The sequence below is a fragment of the Myxine glutinosa genome, chromosome 2, assembly GCF_964187855.1.
Source record: "Myxine glutinosa chromosome 2, kmMyxGlut1.1, whole genome shotgun sequence".
Taxonomy (NCBI): domain Eukaryota; kingdom Metazoa; phylum Chordata; class Myxini; order Myxiniformes; family Myxinidae; genus Myxine; species Myxine glutinosa.
Genome location: NC_136262.1, coordinates 182,290,646 through 182,310,554, shown reverse-complemented (window position 1 = coordinate 182,310,554; position 19,909 = coordinate 182,290,646). Strand labels below are relative to the sequence as shown.

The window sequence follows — 19,909 nt, the reverse complement described above, 5'->3', positions numbered from 1 at the left end:
ACTAGGAACAAGTGTAGTGTTTATTATAAACGAAACTCGGAATGAGTGTAGTGTTTATAATAAACTAAACTCGGAATGAGTGTTGTGTTTATTATAAACGAAACTAGGAATGAGTGTAGTGTTTGTTATAAACGAAACTAGGAACAAGTGTAGTGTTTGTTATAAACGAAACTAGGAATGAGTGTTGTGTTTATTATAAACTAAACAAGGAACAAGTGTAGTGCTTATTTCAAACTAAACTAGGAACAAGTGCAGTGTTTATTACAAACGAAACTAGGAATGAGTGTAGTGTTTATTATCAACGCAACTGGGAATGAGTGTAGTGTTTATTTTAAACTAATCTCGGAATGAGTGTCGTGTTTATTATAAACGAAACTAGGAATGAGTGTTGTGTTTATTATAAACGAAACTAGGAATGAGTGGAGTGTTTATAATAAACTAAACTAGGAATAAGTGGAGTGTTTATTATAAACTAAACTAGGAATAAGTGGAGTGTTTATTATAAACTAAACTAGGAATGAGTGTCGTGTTTATTATAAACTAAACTGGGAATGAGTGTAGTGTTTATTTTAAACTAATCTCGGAATGAGTGTCGTGTTTATTATAAACTAAACTAGGAATGAGTGTTGTGTTTATTATAAACTAAACTAGGAATGAGTGGAGTGTTTATTATAAACTAAACTAGGAATGAGTGGAGTGTTTATTATAAACTAAACTGGGAACAAGTGAAGTGTTTATTATAAACTAAACTCGGAATGAGTGTAGTGTTTATAATAAACTAAACTCGGAATGAGTGTTGTGTTTAGTATAAACGAAACTAGTAACAAGTGTTGTGTTTATTATAAATGAAACTAGGAATGAGTGTCGTGTTTATTATAAACTAAACTAGGAACAAGTGTAGTGTTTATTATAAACGAAACTATGAATGAGTGTCATGTTTATCATAAACTAAACTAGGAACAAGTGTAGTGTTTATTATAAACGAAACTAGGAATGAGTGTCGAGTTTATTATAAATTAAACTCGGAATGAGTGTTGTGTTTATTATAAACGAAACTAGGAATGAGTGTCGTGCTTATTATAAACTAAACTAGGAACAAGTGTTGTGTTTATTAAAAATGAAACTAGGAATGAGTGTCGTGTTTATTATAAACTAAACTAGGAACAAGTGTAGTGTTTATTATAAACTAAACTCGGAATGAGTGTAGTGTTTATAATAAACTAAACTCGGAATGAGTGTCGTGCTTATTATAAACTAAACTAGGAACAAGTGTTGTGTTTATTATAAATGAAACTAGGAATGAGTGTCGTGTTTATTATAAACTAAACTAGGAACAAGTGTAGTGTTTATTATAAACTAAACTCGGAATGAGTGTAGTGTTTATAATAAACTAAACTCGGAATGAGTGTTGTGTTTATTATAAACGAAACTAGGAATGAGTGTCGTGTTTGTTATAAACGAAACTAGGAACAAGTGTAGTGTTTGTTATAAACGAAACTAGGAATGAGTGTTGTGTTTATTATAAACTAAACAAGGAACAAGTGTCGTGCTTATTTCAAACTAAACTAAGAATGACTGGAGTGTTTATTATAAACTAAACTAAGAATGAGTGGAGTGTTTATTATAAACTAAACTATGAATGAGTGGAGTGTTTATTATAAACTAAACTAAGAATAAGTGGAGTGTTTATTATAAACTAAACTATGAATAAGTGGAGTGTTTATTATAAACTAAACTATGAATGAGTGGAGTGTTTATTATAAACGAAACTAGGAAAAGTGTCGTGTTTATTATAAACGAAACTAGGATCAAGTGTATTGTTTATAATAAACTCAACTCGGAATGAGTGTTGTGTTTATTATAAACGAAACTCGGAATGAGTGTCATGTTTATTATAAACTAAACTAGGACCAAGTGTAGTGTTTGTTATAAACGAAACTAGGAATAAGTGTCGTGTTTATTACAAACTAAGCTAGGAACAAGTGTCGTGTTTATTATAAACGAAACTAGGAATGAGTGTCGTGTTTATTATCAACGGAACTGGGAATGAATGTCGTGTTTATTATAAACTAAACTAGGAATGAGTGTCGTGTTTATTATAAACTAAACTAGGAATGAGTGTAGTGTTTATTATAAACTAAACTAGGAATGAGCGGAGTGTTTATTATAAACTAAACTAGAAATGAGTGTAGTGTTTATTATAAACGAAACTAGGAATGAGTGTAGTGTTTATTATAAACTAAACTAGGAATGGGTGTAGTGTTTATTATAAACTAAAACTAGGAATGATTCGTGTTTATTATGCGTAGAGTAAATCCAACTCACCCTGGCGTCGGTCTCGATTCGATAAGGTGTCTGTTGAAACTGCTGGATTTCACGAATGATGTTCGTGATCTAAAGAAAACACACATGGCTATTTTCTTGTCACAGCACGAGAGCACGAGGGGTGATTGGTAGTTTTATGACCTTACTTAACAAATCAATCAGCATTATTCACGGAGCAAAGTTACTTTCTCAGATTTTCTTCTACAGCATCTTTAAACAAATATTTTCTTGATGGTGCTTGTCCAAAAATGTAATCTTAAACCGAACAATCACTATTATTAACTCTGCCACCGAAGGAGGATGGAGGTTATGTTTTCACTTCTGTCTGTTTGTCTGTCTGTTTGTTTGTCTCTATGTAAGCAGGATATCTCAAAGTTGTGGACGGAATTTGGTGGACAGGATGGGTGTGTGACAAGGACGAATTGATTAGATTTTGATGAACATCCTGATCTAGACACTAGAATTTCTTCAGCGATTCTTCGCCATGAGAGATAGGGCCAAATACAATATATAGTACAATATCCTTATGGATGGATTCTGACAAAATTTGGTGGATGAGTTGAGGAGGTGACAAGAACAAGTCGATTAGATTTTGGTTAAGGTCTGGATGCAGATCCGGCCTATTAGTGGGATACAAAACATAAACTGTTCAGTCTGATGGAGGTATGCACCAATTGCCGTTGTTGGTTCTTTTATTTATTGTCCCAGTGGCCTGCAAAAGTATTCACCCCAATACAATTTTTTCACATTTTGATGTCACCTGAACTTATTTCATGATGCTCAAACTTAATATATAGAGTCGCCACAAACTACTCCAAAGTGATAAAGCTAAAAAATGCAGATAAAACGTGAATAACTTCAGGACCAAAATATTTGTTTGAAAGTTTACAAAATAAGTGTAATACCTTTCAGCTGTATGTAATCAGTGGTTTAACTGAAAAAATTAAGCTCTCCCTTATGAAAGGAATTTTAGGTGAAACTCACTTAGCCAACCAACAAGGCAAACATGAACACCAAGGAGCTTACCAAAGAGGTCAGACATAAAATGGTGGAGATGCACCGTTCAGGAGAGGGTTATAAGAAGATTTCAAAGTCACTCATTATCCCTTTGAGTATGGTGAAATCCATCATTAAGAAGTGGAAGATGCATTGTGGTGAAATTGTATCCAAGTTGCGACCCAGGCGCCATTACCGCTTCTATCCACTACGTGGCTACTATAAGAACTTGGCTCTGAGGTGTGAAGCGCAGTCCTGAGACATTTATCATGCTTTATCCACGTGTATGCTTAGAATAGTAAGGGAACTACTTTTCATATTGCTTGCTCACGTGCCTGAATATGATACTCTTTCTTGCTCATATGTTCGTCATATATTGATCCAATGATTGCCAATTCTCTTTCAGATATTGCTGGTGTTCGATACTGATTAAACTCACCTTCTGATACACAGTTGTAGATCTGATTATTTTACAACACTTAATCAGTATCTAACTACTACCATCATCCAAGATCAACATGACCCACAAGCTTTTACAGTTGCTCACGTTCGGAGCGGACCCACAAACTGCGGAAGCTCCGAGCCAGCTCAAGCATTGGCTCAGTCTGCTGACCAGCTACCTGCAAGGGCATACCGACATCACAGACGAGGTGAAGCGTGCAGTGCTGAACTCCCATGTGACCCACGTCGTTCATGACTACATATCTCATTGCGCGACATTCGACGATGCCGTGGCAGAGCTGCGCGCCATCTATATCAAGCCGCGGATTGTCCTTCACTCGCGGTACCAGCTCGCCTCTAGGAAGCAGGACGCTTCGGAGTCCCTCACTCATTTCGCCCAAGAATTGCGTCGTCTTGGCAAAGAATGTGTGCATGAGACCAGAACCTACAAGCAAATGTGCAACGATTTGATGCGCGATGCATTTATTTCTGGACTTTACTCTACTAGCATCCGGCAACGTCTGCTGGAAAAGCCGAACCTGACGCTGAAACAGGCCCTTGATCAAGCTCTTGTGCTTTATGAAGCGCAGGCACAATTGGAGGTGTACGGTCGGCCTGACATTACAGCGGGGCTCACTGAAGAGCGGCGCTCGGAGACCGATGCTGCTACGGAGTTCGCTACTCCCGACGTGCAACCCGAGGCGGCGGAGGCGCTCGGAGCCGAAGGTACGAGCCTTGCCATGACTACCTTGGCCGGGAGCAATGCTAAGTGCTTCTTCTGCGGAAATAGAAATCATCTCCGTACTGCGTGCCCGGCCCGCAAAGTTTCTTGTCATACATGTGGCCGGAAGGGTCACTTTGCCAAAGTATGCCGATCGGGGCGCGCGCGCGGCGCACCCGACCAACATTGGCTGGCATCAACTCAACGCGTATGGCGCGCACATCACCACTGGCCATTCCGGCGCAGCCTGGACCTCGTGGGCTGACCAGAGCCGTCGTCCCAGTCCTAATTGAAGGGCAGACTGCTGGAGCTTTGGTCGACACGGGATCATCCGAGAGCTACGTCGATATGGGCCTCGTCCGCCGTCACGGATGGCCGATCCTGGGAGGATCGCGCCGAATCTTCATGGCATCGCAATCTTTATGGATGCGAACGAAGGGCGAATGTCGTGTAAAGCTAGTAATTAATGGTAAAATGTACCCTGATGTTCGCCTAATGGTACTGCCCAACTTATGCGCCGAAGTTCTATTAGAGCACGATTTTCTCGAGCGCCACGGCCGCTTAGAAATTACATTTGGGGGAGATGAAACGCTCTCGGTCTACGCCCTGGCAGGGATGTCTATTGAACGGATGACTATTTCCGAACCCGACTACGGATTGCGCCCCAATTGTGATCAAATCCCGGCGCTACTCCCAGGCTGATACTCAATTTATTTCTGAGGAGACGAGGAAACTCCTACACGAAGGCATAATCGAGCCCAGCAACTCTCCTTGGCATGCGCAAGTTTTGGTCGTGCAGTCCGAAAATCATCACAAGCGCATGGGTAATCGATTATTCACAAACCATAAATAGATTTACGCATCTGGTTGCCTATCCGCTACCATGATTGGATTCTCTGGTTCGACAGGTCGCCCAATATGGCGTGTACAGCACTCTCGATCTCCGGAGTGCGTATCATTAAATCCCTATAGCGGAAGACGACAAAATTTATACAGCTTTTGAATCCGGACAGAGGTTGTATCAATTCACGCGCTTGCCTTTTGGCATTACAAATGGGGTCTTGCTTCCAGAGAGCCATGGATGACATCATTACCAAAGAACGATTAACAGACGTTTTTGTTTATTTGGATAATGTGACGGTCTGCGGCTATGATCAGGCTCATCATGACGTGAATTTGCAATGCTTCCTCCAGGTGGCGCGAAAGTACTGTCTGACATTTAATGAGGACAAATGTCGCTACTCCTCTAGGACGATTGATCTCCTGGGGTACACAGTGACCCAAGGAACCATAACAGCTGACAAGGAACGTCTACGCCCTTTGCTCGACATAGCGCCGCCGCATGATCGTACTTCTTTGAAGCGTGACCTCGGGCTGTTCGCACATTATTCAAAGTGGGTCAAAAGTTACTCCGAGAAGCTCCGTCCCCTTGTTGATTGTAAAACGTTCCCTCTACCTCCCGCTGCCAAGGTCACCTTCCAGGGTCTGAAGTCCGACATAGCTGGCGCTGCTGTGTCTTCTATTGAAGATAACGTCCCCTTTGTCCTCGAGAGTGACACGTCGGATCACACCATCGCTGCCACGCTCCCTCAAGGGGGGAAGCCGGTGGCATTCTTCTCAAGGACGCTATCCTCCGCTGAGAGGCGTCATTTTTCTGTGGAAAAAGAGGCGTATGCAATAGTTGAGTCGATTCGTCGATGGAGATCATACTTGCTCGGCAAATGCTTTGATGTCATTACCGATCAGCAGAGTGTTGCTTTCATGTATGACACAAGACATGCCCAGCACATTAAAAATGAGAAAATCACTCACTGGCGCATAGAGTTTGCTGATTATAGCTTTGGTATCACGTACCGCCCTGGGCGGGAGAATCACGCAGCAGACGCTTTATCCAGACCAGGTGTTTGCGTGAGTTTAACCTCCTTCGATGATTTACGCGTTCTTCATGATACCTTGTGTCACCCAGGGGTGACTCGTCTGGCTCATTTTGTGCGTACCCGCAATTTGCCCTACTCTGTCGAGGACGTTCGCCGTCTGTGCCGCACTTGCCCGGTTTGCGCTGAAGTCAAACCCCGCTTCTATAAACCCAACATGGGGATGCTGATGCAGGCTACTAAACCTTGGGACAGATTAGCAATGGACTTCAAAGGACCGCTACCAGCCTCCGGTACCTCACATTATCTCCTCACAATTGTGGACGAGTATTCCAGATTCCCTTTTGCCTTCCCATGCAGCGATATGTCCGCGGCTACGGTTATCCGATGTCTGCAATACCTGTTTTCAATGTTTGGGAATCCGGGATATGTGCACACCGACAGAGGTGCAGTGTTCTTGTCGCAGGATGTGAGGGCATTTCTGTTGCAGCGTAATATAGCGTCTAGCGATACCACCCCATACAGCCCGCACGCTAATGGTTGCGTGGAGCGCTTTAATGGCACTATATGGAAGGCCACCTCTTTGGGCCTCAAGACTCATGGCCTGCGACCGGACCAATGGACAGGGATGGTGCACGGGGCCCTTCATTCGATCCGCTCGCTCCTGTGCACTGCTACAAACGAAATTCCGCACGATCGTTTATTTTGTTATCAGCGTTGCACGGGATCTGTCCGCCCTCTGCCTGGGTGGCTTGCTCAGCCCGGTCCGGCTTTTCTCAAACGGGCGGTGCACGCGAGTAAATATGACCCTCTCGTTGACAAGGTTCATATCCTCCAAACTAATCCTGATCACACTCGGGTCCAGCTACCAGACGGACGCGAGTCAACTGTATCAGTCCGTCAACTCGCGCCCTGCGGGGATCCCGTTGGGACAGAGATCTGCTCGGGGAACCCGGTGTTGGGGAATTCGCCTCCGTTTCCACCCTCTCGCTCGCCCGAGCCGCCAGGTATAATTGTGCCACCCCCGTCTCCGTCGACAGAGAGCACTCCTGAGGAGTCGATCTAGAGTCTAGAGTCTAGACGCTGTCACCGAGGGCCCTGATGTGTACCGAACGCGCACGGGACGAGAGATCCGCTGCCCTGATCGTTTTGGCTGGTCGTGATGTAACTCATGTAATCGGCTGCTAATCGTAGTTATACGCTTGATGCTAACCAGCTTGCTAGCGAGGTTTTAAACCCCATGTGAAATGTGGTGAAATTGTATCCAAGTTGCGACCCAGGCGCCATTACCGCTTCTATCCACTACGTGGCTACAATAAGAACTTGGCTCCGAGGTGTGAAGCGCAGTCCTGAGACATTTATCATGCTTTATCCACGTGTGTACCCTCGTTAGAATAGGTACACCGTATCCCTGCGTGTCGTAAGAGGCGACTAAGAGGGTTGGCGTCAGGAAGGGCATCCGGCCATAAAAACATTGCCTCAAAAAGAGAACCATGACAATTACAACTACATATGGGCAGGGTACAGCCCGAAGTGGAGATCGGTTTCTGAGGTTTGGGACATGGAATGTAGGGACAATGACAGGGAGATCAGGAGAAGTGGTAGAAGTATTGGTCAGAAGAAGAGTGGACATATGTTGTGTGCAAGAGACGAGATGGAAGGGAAGTGGTGTGAGAATGGTGAAAGGTAGGCATGGACAGAAATACAAGTTTGTGTGGCAAGGGTGCCCGGAGGGCGTGAATGGTGTTGGTGTCCCGTTTTCTGAGGAGTTTGTAGACAGTGTGGTGAGTGTGACCAGAGTGAGTGACAGGTTGATGATGGTGAAAATGATGATGGGAAAGCTCTTGGTGAACATCATCTCGGGATATGCACCGCAGGTTGGTCGGAGCGATGAAGAGAAGGACAAGTTCTGGTGTGCGATAGAGAAGCTGATGGAAAACGTGAAAGATGAGGAAGTTGTTGTGGTAGGAGGAGACCTAAATGGACATGTGGGAAGGAGTATGGACGGTTTTGAGGGAGTTCATGGGGGTTACGGATATGGTGTGAGAAATGGAGAAGGTGAAAGGATTTTGGAGTTTGCTGATGGAGCTGATTTGTTGATTTGTAATGCTCAGTTCCAGAAAGGGGATAATAAGCTTGTTACATACACGTCAGGTGGTTCGACGACAACTGTTGACTACCCGATGGTGCGTAGGCGAGATAAGGGGCACCTCCGGGACACAAAGGTGATCCCGGGGGAGGAGGCTGTTTCACAGCACCACTTGGTTGTCTGCGACATAAGGGTGAAAGGTGCGAGGAGAGCTCGGCGGGTGAAGTACCAACCGAGAATGTAGGTGTGGAGGTTGAAAGAGGTGACAGTAAGGGAGGCATTAAAAGAGAGGCTGAGTCGGGTCGAGGATGATGTGGTTGAGCTTGAAAGTGGTTGGATGTCAATGAAAGATAGTCTGTTGGGAGCTGTTGGTGAGGTATGTGGATGGACAAAAGGACCACCGAGGCACTCGGAAACATGGTGGTGGGATGATGAAGTTGGAAAGAGGATTGACGAGAAGAGGAAGAAGTTCAAGGAGTGGCAAAAGGCGAAGGGTACGGGAGCAGAAAAAGCAGAGCATGAAAGTTATAAGGCAGCCAAGAAGGCTGCAAAGAAAGAGTTAGCAAAGGCGCAGGAGACATGTAGGAAAATGTTCGGAGAACGCTTGGATTCGGAAGAGGGTCAGAGAGCGGTTTTCAGGATTGCAAAGCAGATAGCGAAAGAGAGGTGTGATGTGATGGGGGTGAGTTGCTTGAAGGATGAAGTGGGACAAATCGTTGTGGACCCAGATGGAATTAAAGGAAGATGGAAAAGATATATGGAAATGCTGTTGAATACAGAGAATTAATGGGATGGCAACATAGAGAGTAACCCAGTTTTAGGACCGGCAGAGAAGATAACTGAGAAGGAAGTTGAGGAAGCGATAAAAGCAATGAAGAGTAGAAAAGTGGGAGGGCCGACGGGAGTTGTGGAAGATATGTTGAAGGCAGCAGGAAGTTGGGGTGTGAAGAGAATGACAGAGATCTGTAATCTGGTGGTGAAAGAAGGCCGCATTCCAGTGGTTTGGGAACTGAGTACCCTTGTCCCTCTATACAAGGGGAAAGGTGACCCTCTGGAGTGTGGCTCGTACCGAGCGATAAAGTTATTGGAGCATGGAATGAAGGTATTGGAAAGGGTGTTGGAGAGGAGGATAAGGAAGAAGGTGAAGATCGACGAAATGCAGTTTGGATTTATGCCAGGAAGAGGAACGACAGACGCGCTCTTTATTGTGAGGCAGTTGCAGGAGAAGTACATGGAGAAGAGGAAGAAGTTGTTTCTTGGGTTTCTTGATCTGGAGAAAGCATTCGATAGGGTTCCACGCGAAGTATTGACATGGGCATTGAGGAAGTTAGAAGTGGAGGAATGGTTGATCAGAGTTGTGATGGCAATGTACAAAAGAGCGCGCTCAGCTGTAAGGACGAAGGACGGGAACAGTGGGGAGTTTGAGGTGAAGGTGGGAGTGCATCAGGGGTCGGTACTAAGTCCACTACTATTTGTAGCTGTGATGGAGGTGCTGGCTCAGACCGTAAAGGAGGGTTTACCGTGGGAGTTGTTGTATGCAGATGATCTGGTGTTGATTGCGGAAAGTATGGATGGACTGAAGGAAAAGATGAACAAGTGGAAGGAAAGTATGGAGACAAAAGGTCTGAAGGTGAATATAGGAAAGACGAAGTTGATGGCAAGTGGTAAAGCATGTGGTGAGGTGGAAAGAACTGGGAAGTGGCCATGTGCTGTGTGCAGGAAGGGTGTCGGAGTGAACTCCATTCAATGTACAATGTGCGCTGAGTGGGTTCATCAAAAATGCAGTGGTCTGAGAGGGTCATTAACCAGTGTGGCAGCTACATTCAAATGTAAGGTGTGCACAGAGGGAGCTGCAGATGGAGGAAATGTTGAGTTGGATCTTGGAGACGGCGTGAAGCTGGAAGGTGTGAAAACATTTTGCTATCTCGGAGACATGCTGAATGGAGAAGGTGGATCAGACTCGGCAACGGTTGCTAGAGTGAGATGTGCATGGAAGAAGTTTCGGGAACTGAGTGGCGTGCTGATGAGGAGGGGAGTGTCGTTGAAGCTGAAGGGAAAGGTGTATGCTGCAATTGCTGCATGTGTGAGAAGTGTTATGATTTATGGGAGCGAGACATGGGTCATGAATGTAGAGCAGCAACGAAGGCTGGAAAGGGTGGAAATGCGAATGGTTCGGTGGATGTGCGGAGTGTCGCTGAGAGAGGAAGACAAATGATGAATTGCGAAAGATGATGGGAATAGAGCCTGTGATTGATGCTGTGAAGAGGAACAGGTTGAGATGGTTTGGTCATGTGTTGAGGAAGGATGAAAGTGACTGGTTGAGAAGAGTGATGGAAATGAATGTAGAAGGAAGTAGAGGACGGGGAAGACCGAGAAAGACTTGGCTAAAGATGGTGGAAGAAGACATGCGGGCAAGGGGGTTAACAAGGAGAGATGCAGAAAATAGGGCAAAATGGAGAAGATTGTCATGGGGACCGCAAGGCTAACCCCCGCTCTTGCAGGGAAAATGGCCTTAAAATGCATGTTGTGTTTTGTTTTTGTATCCACGTGTATGCTTAGAATGGTAAGGGAACTACTTTTCATATCGCTTCCTCGCGTGCTTGAATATGATACTCTTTCTTGCTCATATGTTCGTCATATATTGATCCTATGATTGCCAATTCTCTTTCAGATATTGCTGGTGTTCGATACTGATTAAACTCACCTTCTGAGACACTGTTGTAGATCTGATTATTTTGCATGTATCATACCACCCAGACCCTACCCAGACCAGGTCGAACATCAAAACTCATTAGCCGGGCAAGCAGGAAACTGGTTCGGGATGTCACTGTAAATCAAACAATGACTTTGAAAGTTCTGCAAGACGCTATGTCTGAGATAGCGGTCAGTGATTATCAATCAACAATATCCCGCTCCTTTCACAAAACTGGCCTCTGTGGACAGGTGTCAAGAAAGAAGCAATTACTGAAAAGGACACATCTAAAAGCTCGTATGGAGTTTGCGAAAAAAGCATCTTTATGATACTGCCGGCATGTGGGGAAAAATGTTTATGGTCAGAAACAAAAATTGAACACTTTGGTCTAAATTTAAAGCATTATGTCTGGTGCAAGCCTAACACTGCACATCAACCAGTCAATACCATCTCTACTGTCAAGCATGGTGGTAGCAGAATCATGTTATGGGGCTGCTTTTCATCAGCAGGGACTGGCAAACGTGTCAGGATAGAAGGGACAATGAATAGTGCAAAGTCCAGGAGAATCCTTGATGAAAACCTGCTTGAACCAGCCATGAATCTGAAACTGGATAGGAGATTGACATTTCAGCAGGACAATGATCCAAAGTACAAAGCGAAAGCCACCCTGGAGTGGCTGAATAAGAAGAAAATAAATGTTCTTGAGTGGCCCAGTCAAAGTCCTGACTTGAACCCGATTGAATATTTATGGTGAGATTTGAAGATTGCAGTTTTTGAAGATCATAGATGATCCCCATCAAACTTGGCATAACTAGAGCAATTTTCACGTGAAGAAGGCAAATCTCACTGTGTAAAGCTGGAAGAGACCTACCCAAAAAGACTCATAGCAGTCATTGCTGCAAATGGTTCTTCCACCAAGTACTGACCAAAGGGGCTGAATACTTTTGCAATCAGTGAATTTTGATTTACACATGTTATTTACAGGTATTCCTGACATGTAACCTCCTCCAGCTATAACAGTGTTTAGTTTATCTCTTCAGTTATGAACAAAAAAGTTAATTTGGAAAAACTATTTTTACATAATTCGTAATTCATTGAAATATGGCGTTATTGGTATGGGGTGAACACGTTTGAAGGCCCACACCTGTTAAGTTATTAACCCTCAACGTGTTTTGTGTTTGAATAATTTACTTCTCATTTATATTATTTGGGAATTTAAACACACGTGTAGAATAGTTACGATAACAAATACAAGCACAACGTAACTTTCTTCAATCACCATAACATTGCCATTCCAAGATATTAATTTTCATTCCACTGCAAAAATAACAATCTCATCAATATTCCGCTTTCATCAATCACCACTACATTACCATTCCAGTAGCTTACAGGATAGCTTTGAGGTACGCACAGTCACCTTCAAGCTGTCCAGCCTGGGTTTGAATCCCGACCCAGCTACAAACTGTCATTCCGGTATTTCACAAGCAAGGTGATCCATCAGTGTGTGAACCGTCCCTCGAATGGACGTTAAACTGGTGTCCCGTCTGCCAGCATTTGTTGGTGGATGTTAAAGATCCCATGGTATGTTTTACCAAGAGTAGGTGCGCTATCGCCAGCACCCTGGCCAAATTCCAAATTCCTGCCCAAATCAGCAGAGGGCATTGCATCAGCAGCACAACCAATGATGTTACCCCACAACAATGTCATCCATATGAATAAAGAAGAACCATTCCAGCAAATTCATTACCATTCCACCACATCCATCATCATCACTGCATTCCCATTCCAACACATTCATTACAAATTCCACTTCCATCAATCATCACTATATTCCCATTCCAACACATTCAATACCATTCCACTTCCATCAATCATCAGTACAACACCTGCATTGCTTTCTGTTACAACAACTCGACATAACAGTATAATCAGAACTTCCTTTCTTTATCACGAGAGAACATGGGCATCTGACCATGCGCATCTTTGAGAAGTTGACAAGGCCATCAGGTGTGATATTGGGAGTAGCTTCCTCGATCATAGCCATGTCGGTCAGGTACATGCCCAGGTACGGAACGCATGGAGGATCACAGCTACAAGATGAACAGAAACACGGCAAGTTGAAAGATTAAATGCATTTTGTCAAAGCTCAGCCCGTTTTCACTATCAATTTACAAAATACATCAATGGACATAATAATAAAAAAATGTATTCATTCACCTCTTCTTTGGGTAAGCAAACTCGGTGTGAGTACAGATAAATACCTGTCTGTGACTGATATCAGTGTCCAGTTATTCTCTCATCCCTCAGTACACAACACTTGAGTGCCTATTGAGCAGGTAAATACCTACTACCATAACAACTCCTATTGGCTTCTGCTGCTGCTACTACTACGACGACTACTTGTTTAAAGGCCCCAATTATTCCCACTTTGTGGGGTTGGCCAGCCAACGCTTGTGACCAATGTCTTTCACAAACCGGATGGCCAGGACTACCGTTTGACTGAAGGTGTAGGAATTTTTCATTTAGCCAGAGTGCCGAGTGATGATAAGTGATAAGCCAGAATGATAACTCACTTAGTCTTTGTGAAGGTCAGCAAGGGATCTTTAACATCCACCAACTAATGCCAACTGACGTTTAATTCCCACCCTGTCCATTCATGTGAACGATGACTCTCCGTACATATTAACCACGATGGTGGAAGTTTATAGCTAGGTCAGGATTCAAATTCGATGAGTGCACACACCTGTAGGCCTGCCAGCCCTTTGGGTAAAAAGGACTGCCGTTTGACATTGTAATGCATTTCCAATTTGAAAGCAGAGTGGAGCACCCACAAAATTCCCTCACTGTGAAAATGTAAGTGGCACAGAATGACAGAGCACAAGGCATGGAACAAACAATACGTACCTGTACCAGTGATGTGTACCTGTACCAGTGATGTGTATCTGTACCAGTGATGTGTATCTGTAGCAGTGATGTGTACCTGCACCAGTGATGTGTACCAGTACCTGTGATGTGTACATAATGTACCAGTGATGTGTACCTTCACCAGTGATGTGTAGTTGTACCAGTGATGTGTACCTTCACCAGTGATGTGTAGTTGTACCAGTGATGTGTAGTTGTACCAGTGATGTGTAGTTGTACCAGTGATGTGTAGTTGTACTAGTGATGTGCACCTGTACCAGTGATGTGTACCTGAACCAGTGATGTGTACTTGTAACTGTGATGTATATACCTGTATCACATGTGATGTGTACTTGTACTTGTACCAGTGATGTGTACATGTACCTGTGATGTGTATACCTGTATCAGTGATGTGCACCTGTACAAGTGATGTGTACCTGAACCTGTGATGTGTACTTGTACCAGTGATGTATATATACCTGTATCAGCTGTGATGTGTACTTGTACTCACACCAGTGACGTGTACTTATGCAAGTGATGTGTGGCTGTCCCACTGATGTGTACCCATACCTTTTTATTTTCTCTCGTAGGTTTTTGAAACGACCATCTGATGACATAGCTTTCTGAGTCTTCTCAAACAAAGTCTTTGTCTGCACATGAAAAACAATTGGTTGAAGATAGCAAAGATACTCAAAACCTGAAATGTTTACATCCCTCTTTGTGCCCCACATGAACTAAACTTGTTTCATCCTTCAACAAAGTCAAAGATTGTAGAAGAGCTAGAACGAAGTGGAAAGGGAGGAAACACCAACACAAGAGTAAATGGACACAGCAAAATGACGCAAAGCCTATTTGCTGTCTTTTCTCTTGGTCCACAAGGAGGACGCAGCAAATGAAGCAAAATGTCACGTGATATGTGCATGACCTAAGTTTGGGCCTCTAGCACTAGTACCACGTTCTACACTCCCAGCGAAGTGATGAAATCCATCATCACGCACGTTATCGTCACATCTGAGTGCTCCAACTTGTTTTATTGTGACAGCATGAAGAACGTGAATAATTAAATTGATTATTTATTAACATCAGTGATCTCTGGGTGATGGAGGAGCTTGTACACAAATCACAGTGGACAAGGACCGGAAGAGACATCATCGTACATTTAGATGAAACACAAGGATATTGAAGAGAATGGACATTGGATATTGAGCATCATTGGATATTGAATTTGAACTTAGGATCCCAGCATTATGATTGATCTCCTCGGATAGGAACATGAAATAGGCCGAACCGCATATGGCGTTCAGAAATGCACAAGTGGGTGAAAAACAAGAGAATAAACATCAGGAATGATGAGTTCGTTTGTTGACTATTTCAATAACTGGGGGAACCTCAATATGTTTGAGTATAACACGGAGATGGATCTGTACCACTCATCGGTGTTTGAGTGGAATCGGGGATGGATCTTGTATAAATGTAACTCGACTGAATCGACAAACAACGATCAATTGGTGGACATTTACTAACTCTCAGCATACAAGGCCATTTCACGTCCGCGCCATCTGCACTATGATGTAACTCGCCGGAAACGGAAGGAGACCCGTTTGAACACTGGGAACATTTTGCACATACATACATGGCATCCTCCCCTTCAAGTCCAAAATTACCAAGAGCAATACATGCAAGAGCAATATTTCCAAGAACATGCAGCAATATGTGATGTGTGTGCAAATAAAAACAAGTGGACTTCGGGTAGACTGCCCTGGTCAGTAAGAAGACATGGATTATTTGCCCCTGTATGTGTCAACGTGAAAATAAAACACAGAGAAAAAACAAACAACTTCAAAGATTCAAACGGTCGGGTGCTTTTCTCTCGCACTTTGAGCGTTGCGGCGGAACAGTGGATACAGAGTCCGAGGTGATTGGCGGTGGAACAGTGGATACAGAGTCCGAGGTGATTGGCAGTGGAACACTGGATACAGAGTCCGAGGTGATTCGTGGTGGAACAGTGGATACATACAGAGTCAGAGGTGATTCACAGCGGAACAGTGAATACAGAGTCGAGGTGATTCACAGTGGAACAGTGGATACAGAGTCTGAGGTGATGCGCGGTTGAACGGTGGATACTTAGTCCGAGGTGATTCTTTCGGTCTCCACAACGAGTGGAGCATTCACATAAGTTTTCGATGCATCCGAGACAACTGGAGCAACGATGACGATCTCTGGTAGAGGCGGGTGAACTGTTCTGGTTGTGATAATGTTGCAGGCTCTATTGACTGACAGCGACAGTAGGTCATGTGGTCGTGGTCGCTTTGCACACGCTGCCATGTTACTTCAGAGCCGCACATTTATATAGGAAGAGTTCGTCAGGAGTCGATCTCCTCTCTTCTGGTATGTAGAATAGACAGTATTTGTAGAATTTCAACAATAGCCGCATCACTGTTCATATCGGTAAATATTATTCCATCGTGTTTGGAAAAACTGGAAAACTTGGAAAAATTGGAAAAACAATATAGCCTATTTTACTCCCAGGGGTCCCAGGAATACCCACCCATAATATCGTTGCGATCGGTTGAGCCCTTTTTGTGGTACCTTCGAACGGACAGACAGACATTTGGTGAATTATAGTCAGATATCCACTTTTGATAAAGCTGAATCCGAAGCTAAATATGTTTACAATGCAAGTGAGGGAGATCTTATTTTTGAATTCACGATCAGGAAATCAGTCCACTCATATATTCTTCATTAAGTATCTGAAGAATATCACTACCTTTACTCATCACTTCATCATTTCAAAGTTTCATTCAGCCCTTCAATGCCATCGTTATTCTATTCCAGATGCAGATGGATATCTTGTATGAGTTGAGGAAGTATTTATTGACAAAATGTGAACAGGTTGTTCTCGATTGTTTGTCCCTCTTGGGGTACTTGTTTGTTTCAGATAGTTGACAGCATGTCTTCGTTCCAGATAAAGGCAGTGAAGAAGAAATAATTCTCACTCCTTTAGACCAATGGTGTGGAGTAAATGAGAACAGCAGTACAATATGACTGATGGGATCTCATCCTTTGTGTACACTGTACACCATTTTTATGGGAAGATGCTTTGCTGCCATAAACATGCAGAACAATAATGGAATCACATTGCTTTGTATGCATGTTGGGCTGGGAGACAGGTTTGGCCTGCAAGTTGCATCATTTCAGGGGCAGGCCTATACCGCTTATGCATTGCCCATATGTAGGTTCGGAAAGGAATTGGTAATTGGTTTAGGGTGCCACCAACAACTCACCCACTCTTCACGAAGGACACCGTGTGATATTTAACATCCACCAATTGATATTAGCAGACTTGACTGCTGGCTCACCGTTCATGTGAGGTACAGGCGGACTTTGTGATGCAATGCTCTGCCTGTGAAGCATGCATCCGACCTTTTATAATCATCTCGGGAATAAAATCTAGATCAGATCGCCCAAAGGTAAGTGTGCTACCTGTGCACCATCCCGTCCAGGTGGCTAAAGGAATGAGGGAAGGGACTGCATGAACACACCTGTTTTGGAAGCTTGAGCCAGGTCTTGCGAAGGCGGAAAACAGCTGTGCGGGTGAGGGCAGAATGCACTTCCAACACACCATTAAAGTTGTTGAGGCTACGGCAGAGGTCAGCGATGGCAAGCCACTTCTCTATCACTGCAGCACGAGCTCCTGGCTCTGGTCGCTTCACAATTTCCCAGGCAACCAAGTTGCTTACCTTAGGGGAACGGAGATGGGGAGAGGGTGGTGGAGGGGGAAATCCAGGTTTAAGCTCAGGTTTTAAAGTATTTCCTAACATGAGGGCCAGTACCTGGTAAATCCTGCATGTGAATGCAGATTTCAAAAAGTTTAGATATACTGTACATTCATAAACTCTTATATTTGGAGGTATTCAATAAACCTTTATAGGATTGATTGAATGGATCAGAAAAGTCATAATGTAAGTACTGGTATATGAATTACATTTAATTTATGCATATATATTGTTATGCTTGTAGGGGGTAGTGATAACGTAGAACCAGGTAGATTTGCATAAATTAGCATGCCCCGTATGTCGCGATGAAGAAGAAGAGTCACCAGGTAACAAGTACTTGTTTGGCCCGGATGTTGTGTAAGGTGTATCTTCATTCCCATCACGATGGGTGGGGTCATGTTAATTAGTTTAGGGGTTATGTTAATTAATCCCCTGTGTGTCGTGACCTCTGTAATCTATACCTTTGTTCCTTATGACAATGCACTCGACCCGTGGTTCCCAACCTGGGGGCCATAGTGTATTTCTCGAGGGGCCATGGGGTAATTTGCCGGAGGCAATGCAAGATGAATTCCTGGATCTCCGAAACGATTAATTTGCCAAAGACAAATTCAAAGAGAAGAGCTTGACAGAGTTTTGGGTGGGAATGGGTCGCTACCCTAATATCAGCCAGATAGCTATCCGGGTGCTTCTGCCATTCTCGTCTACCTATCTCTGCAAAGCGGGGTTTTCCACGCTGTTGAATATCAAATCGAAACAGCGTAATCGGCTCCACGTGGAAGATAACCTCCGCTGTGCCCTGACTGTGACTCAATCACGGATACCCCAATTGGTAGCTAAAATGCAATTTCAGCCATCCCACTGAGTTTTTAATTCACTTTTACAGCGCATGCACTGCGTCCCGAGTTTTGATTACCTGAGTTGTCGAATTGAGTTTCTTTTTGTGAGATTATAACACACTGTGTTAAATACAGACACAACAGAGGTTTTTAGTTTTCACATATTCTTGACTTGGAACCTTTTCATACTGTTTTCTTGTGTGACAGTTCTATTTTATGCTGTCCATAGTGTTGCTACTGATAATATTAAAATCCCATATCAAACATGCATCATTCGAGCGACGTTGCTTTGTTTGCTTCTTCCAAAAGCGATGTAGTTGGGAGCCAGTAAAGAACAGAAAAAAACTATGGAACTAAATGTTCATGCTGGCTCCTTGGAATTCCTCATTTTCTGTGTAATAATTAATTTACCAATTCTCATACAAACAAAATAGCCAATTAAAGGAAAAAACACCTCTCAGAATGTACCACAGAGCATCTAGAAATCAAAAAATTTATGGGGGAGCATGCCCTCAGACCCCCCTAGCCTGCTTACACGCGCTCCGCCGCTCAACACTCACGAAAGGGAGGGGGTGCTGGAGATGTGCTCTGGGAGCCAAGGAGGCCATAACACAAAAAAGGTTGGGAACCCCTGCACTAGACACTAGCCAAAACCGTCCATTAAACACTACTAATAACAAGACTAACCGGACACCCAGATCAAGCACTGCCACTGACAACACTGACTTTGGAAGCAAACAGGACGAAAGATCTGTGAAGGGGCGGGATGGGGGGAATTGATTGGCACAAACCCGGGTAAGATGGGACTTGCTGATAGGAGCAGAGATGGACTACAAAGAGTTAAGTGCACACAGATGCATATTTATTTTCAGTTGTCTTTCCCTTTCGTCTGTCTTTGGGTCTGTTTGTGGGGACGTCCTGTATAGGATTTTAGTTTTATTGATCGTGCATTTTCTTGTTACCGGCATTTTATTGAATAAACCTGTTTATTTTTGTACATTTTAAACCTGCATTGTTTGTTACTTTATCCAGGTGTGAATACGTCGGGTGGAAGCCTTTCAGGTAAGGCTCCGGTTCTTCCCCCCACTCCCACCCCGCCCCCACCCCCACTTGCCCCCACGCGTATCCTCTGCTATAATTTTGACTGAATGCCTTGGAGTGTTAAAGCTCGTTTGGTCCTCCGTGCTACCCTACTGTATTCACCAAGAGTAGACACACGACAATATGATTCTCATATATAAATACTGTTCTGGTCGCC

The 19,909-nt window shown here is 43.7% G+C and overlaps 1 protein-coding gene across 1 annotated transcript in view; it reads right to left on the bottom strand.

Moving 5' to 3' along the window:
* The window catches only part of LOC137413128 (ras-specific guanine nucleotide-releasing factor 1-like), a 152,909-nt gene that overhangs the window by 6,690 nt on the left and 126,310 nt on the right, over positions 1–19,909 (bottom strand). The window contains exons 21-24 of the mRNA XM_078772681.1: positions 17,582–17,779; positions 14,610–14,689; positions 13,111–13,228; positions 2,326–2,394 (exon numbers count right to left, since the gene is read on the bottom strand). Of these exons, the coding sequence (XP_078628807.1) occupies positions 2,326–2,394; positions 13,111–13,228; positions 14,610–14,689; positions 17,582–17,779 (465 nt within the window). The remainder of the gene's footprint in view (positions 1–2,325; positions 2,395–13,110; positions 13,229–14,609; positions 14,690–17,581; positions 17,780–19,909) is intronic.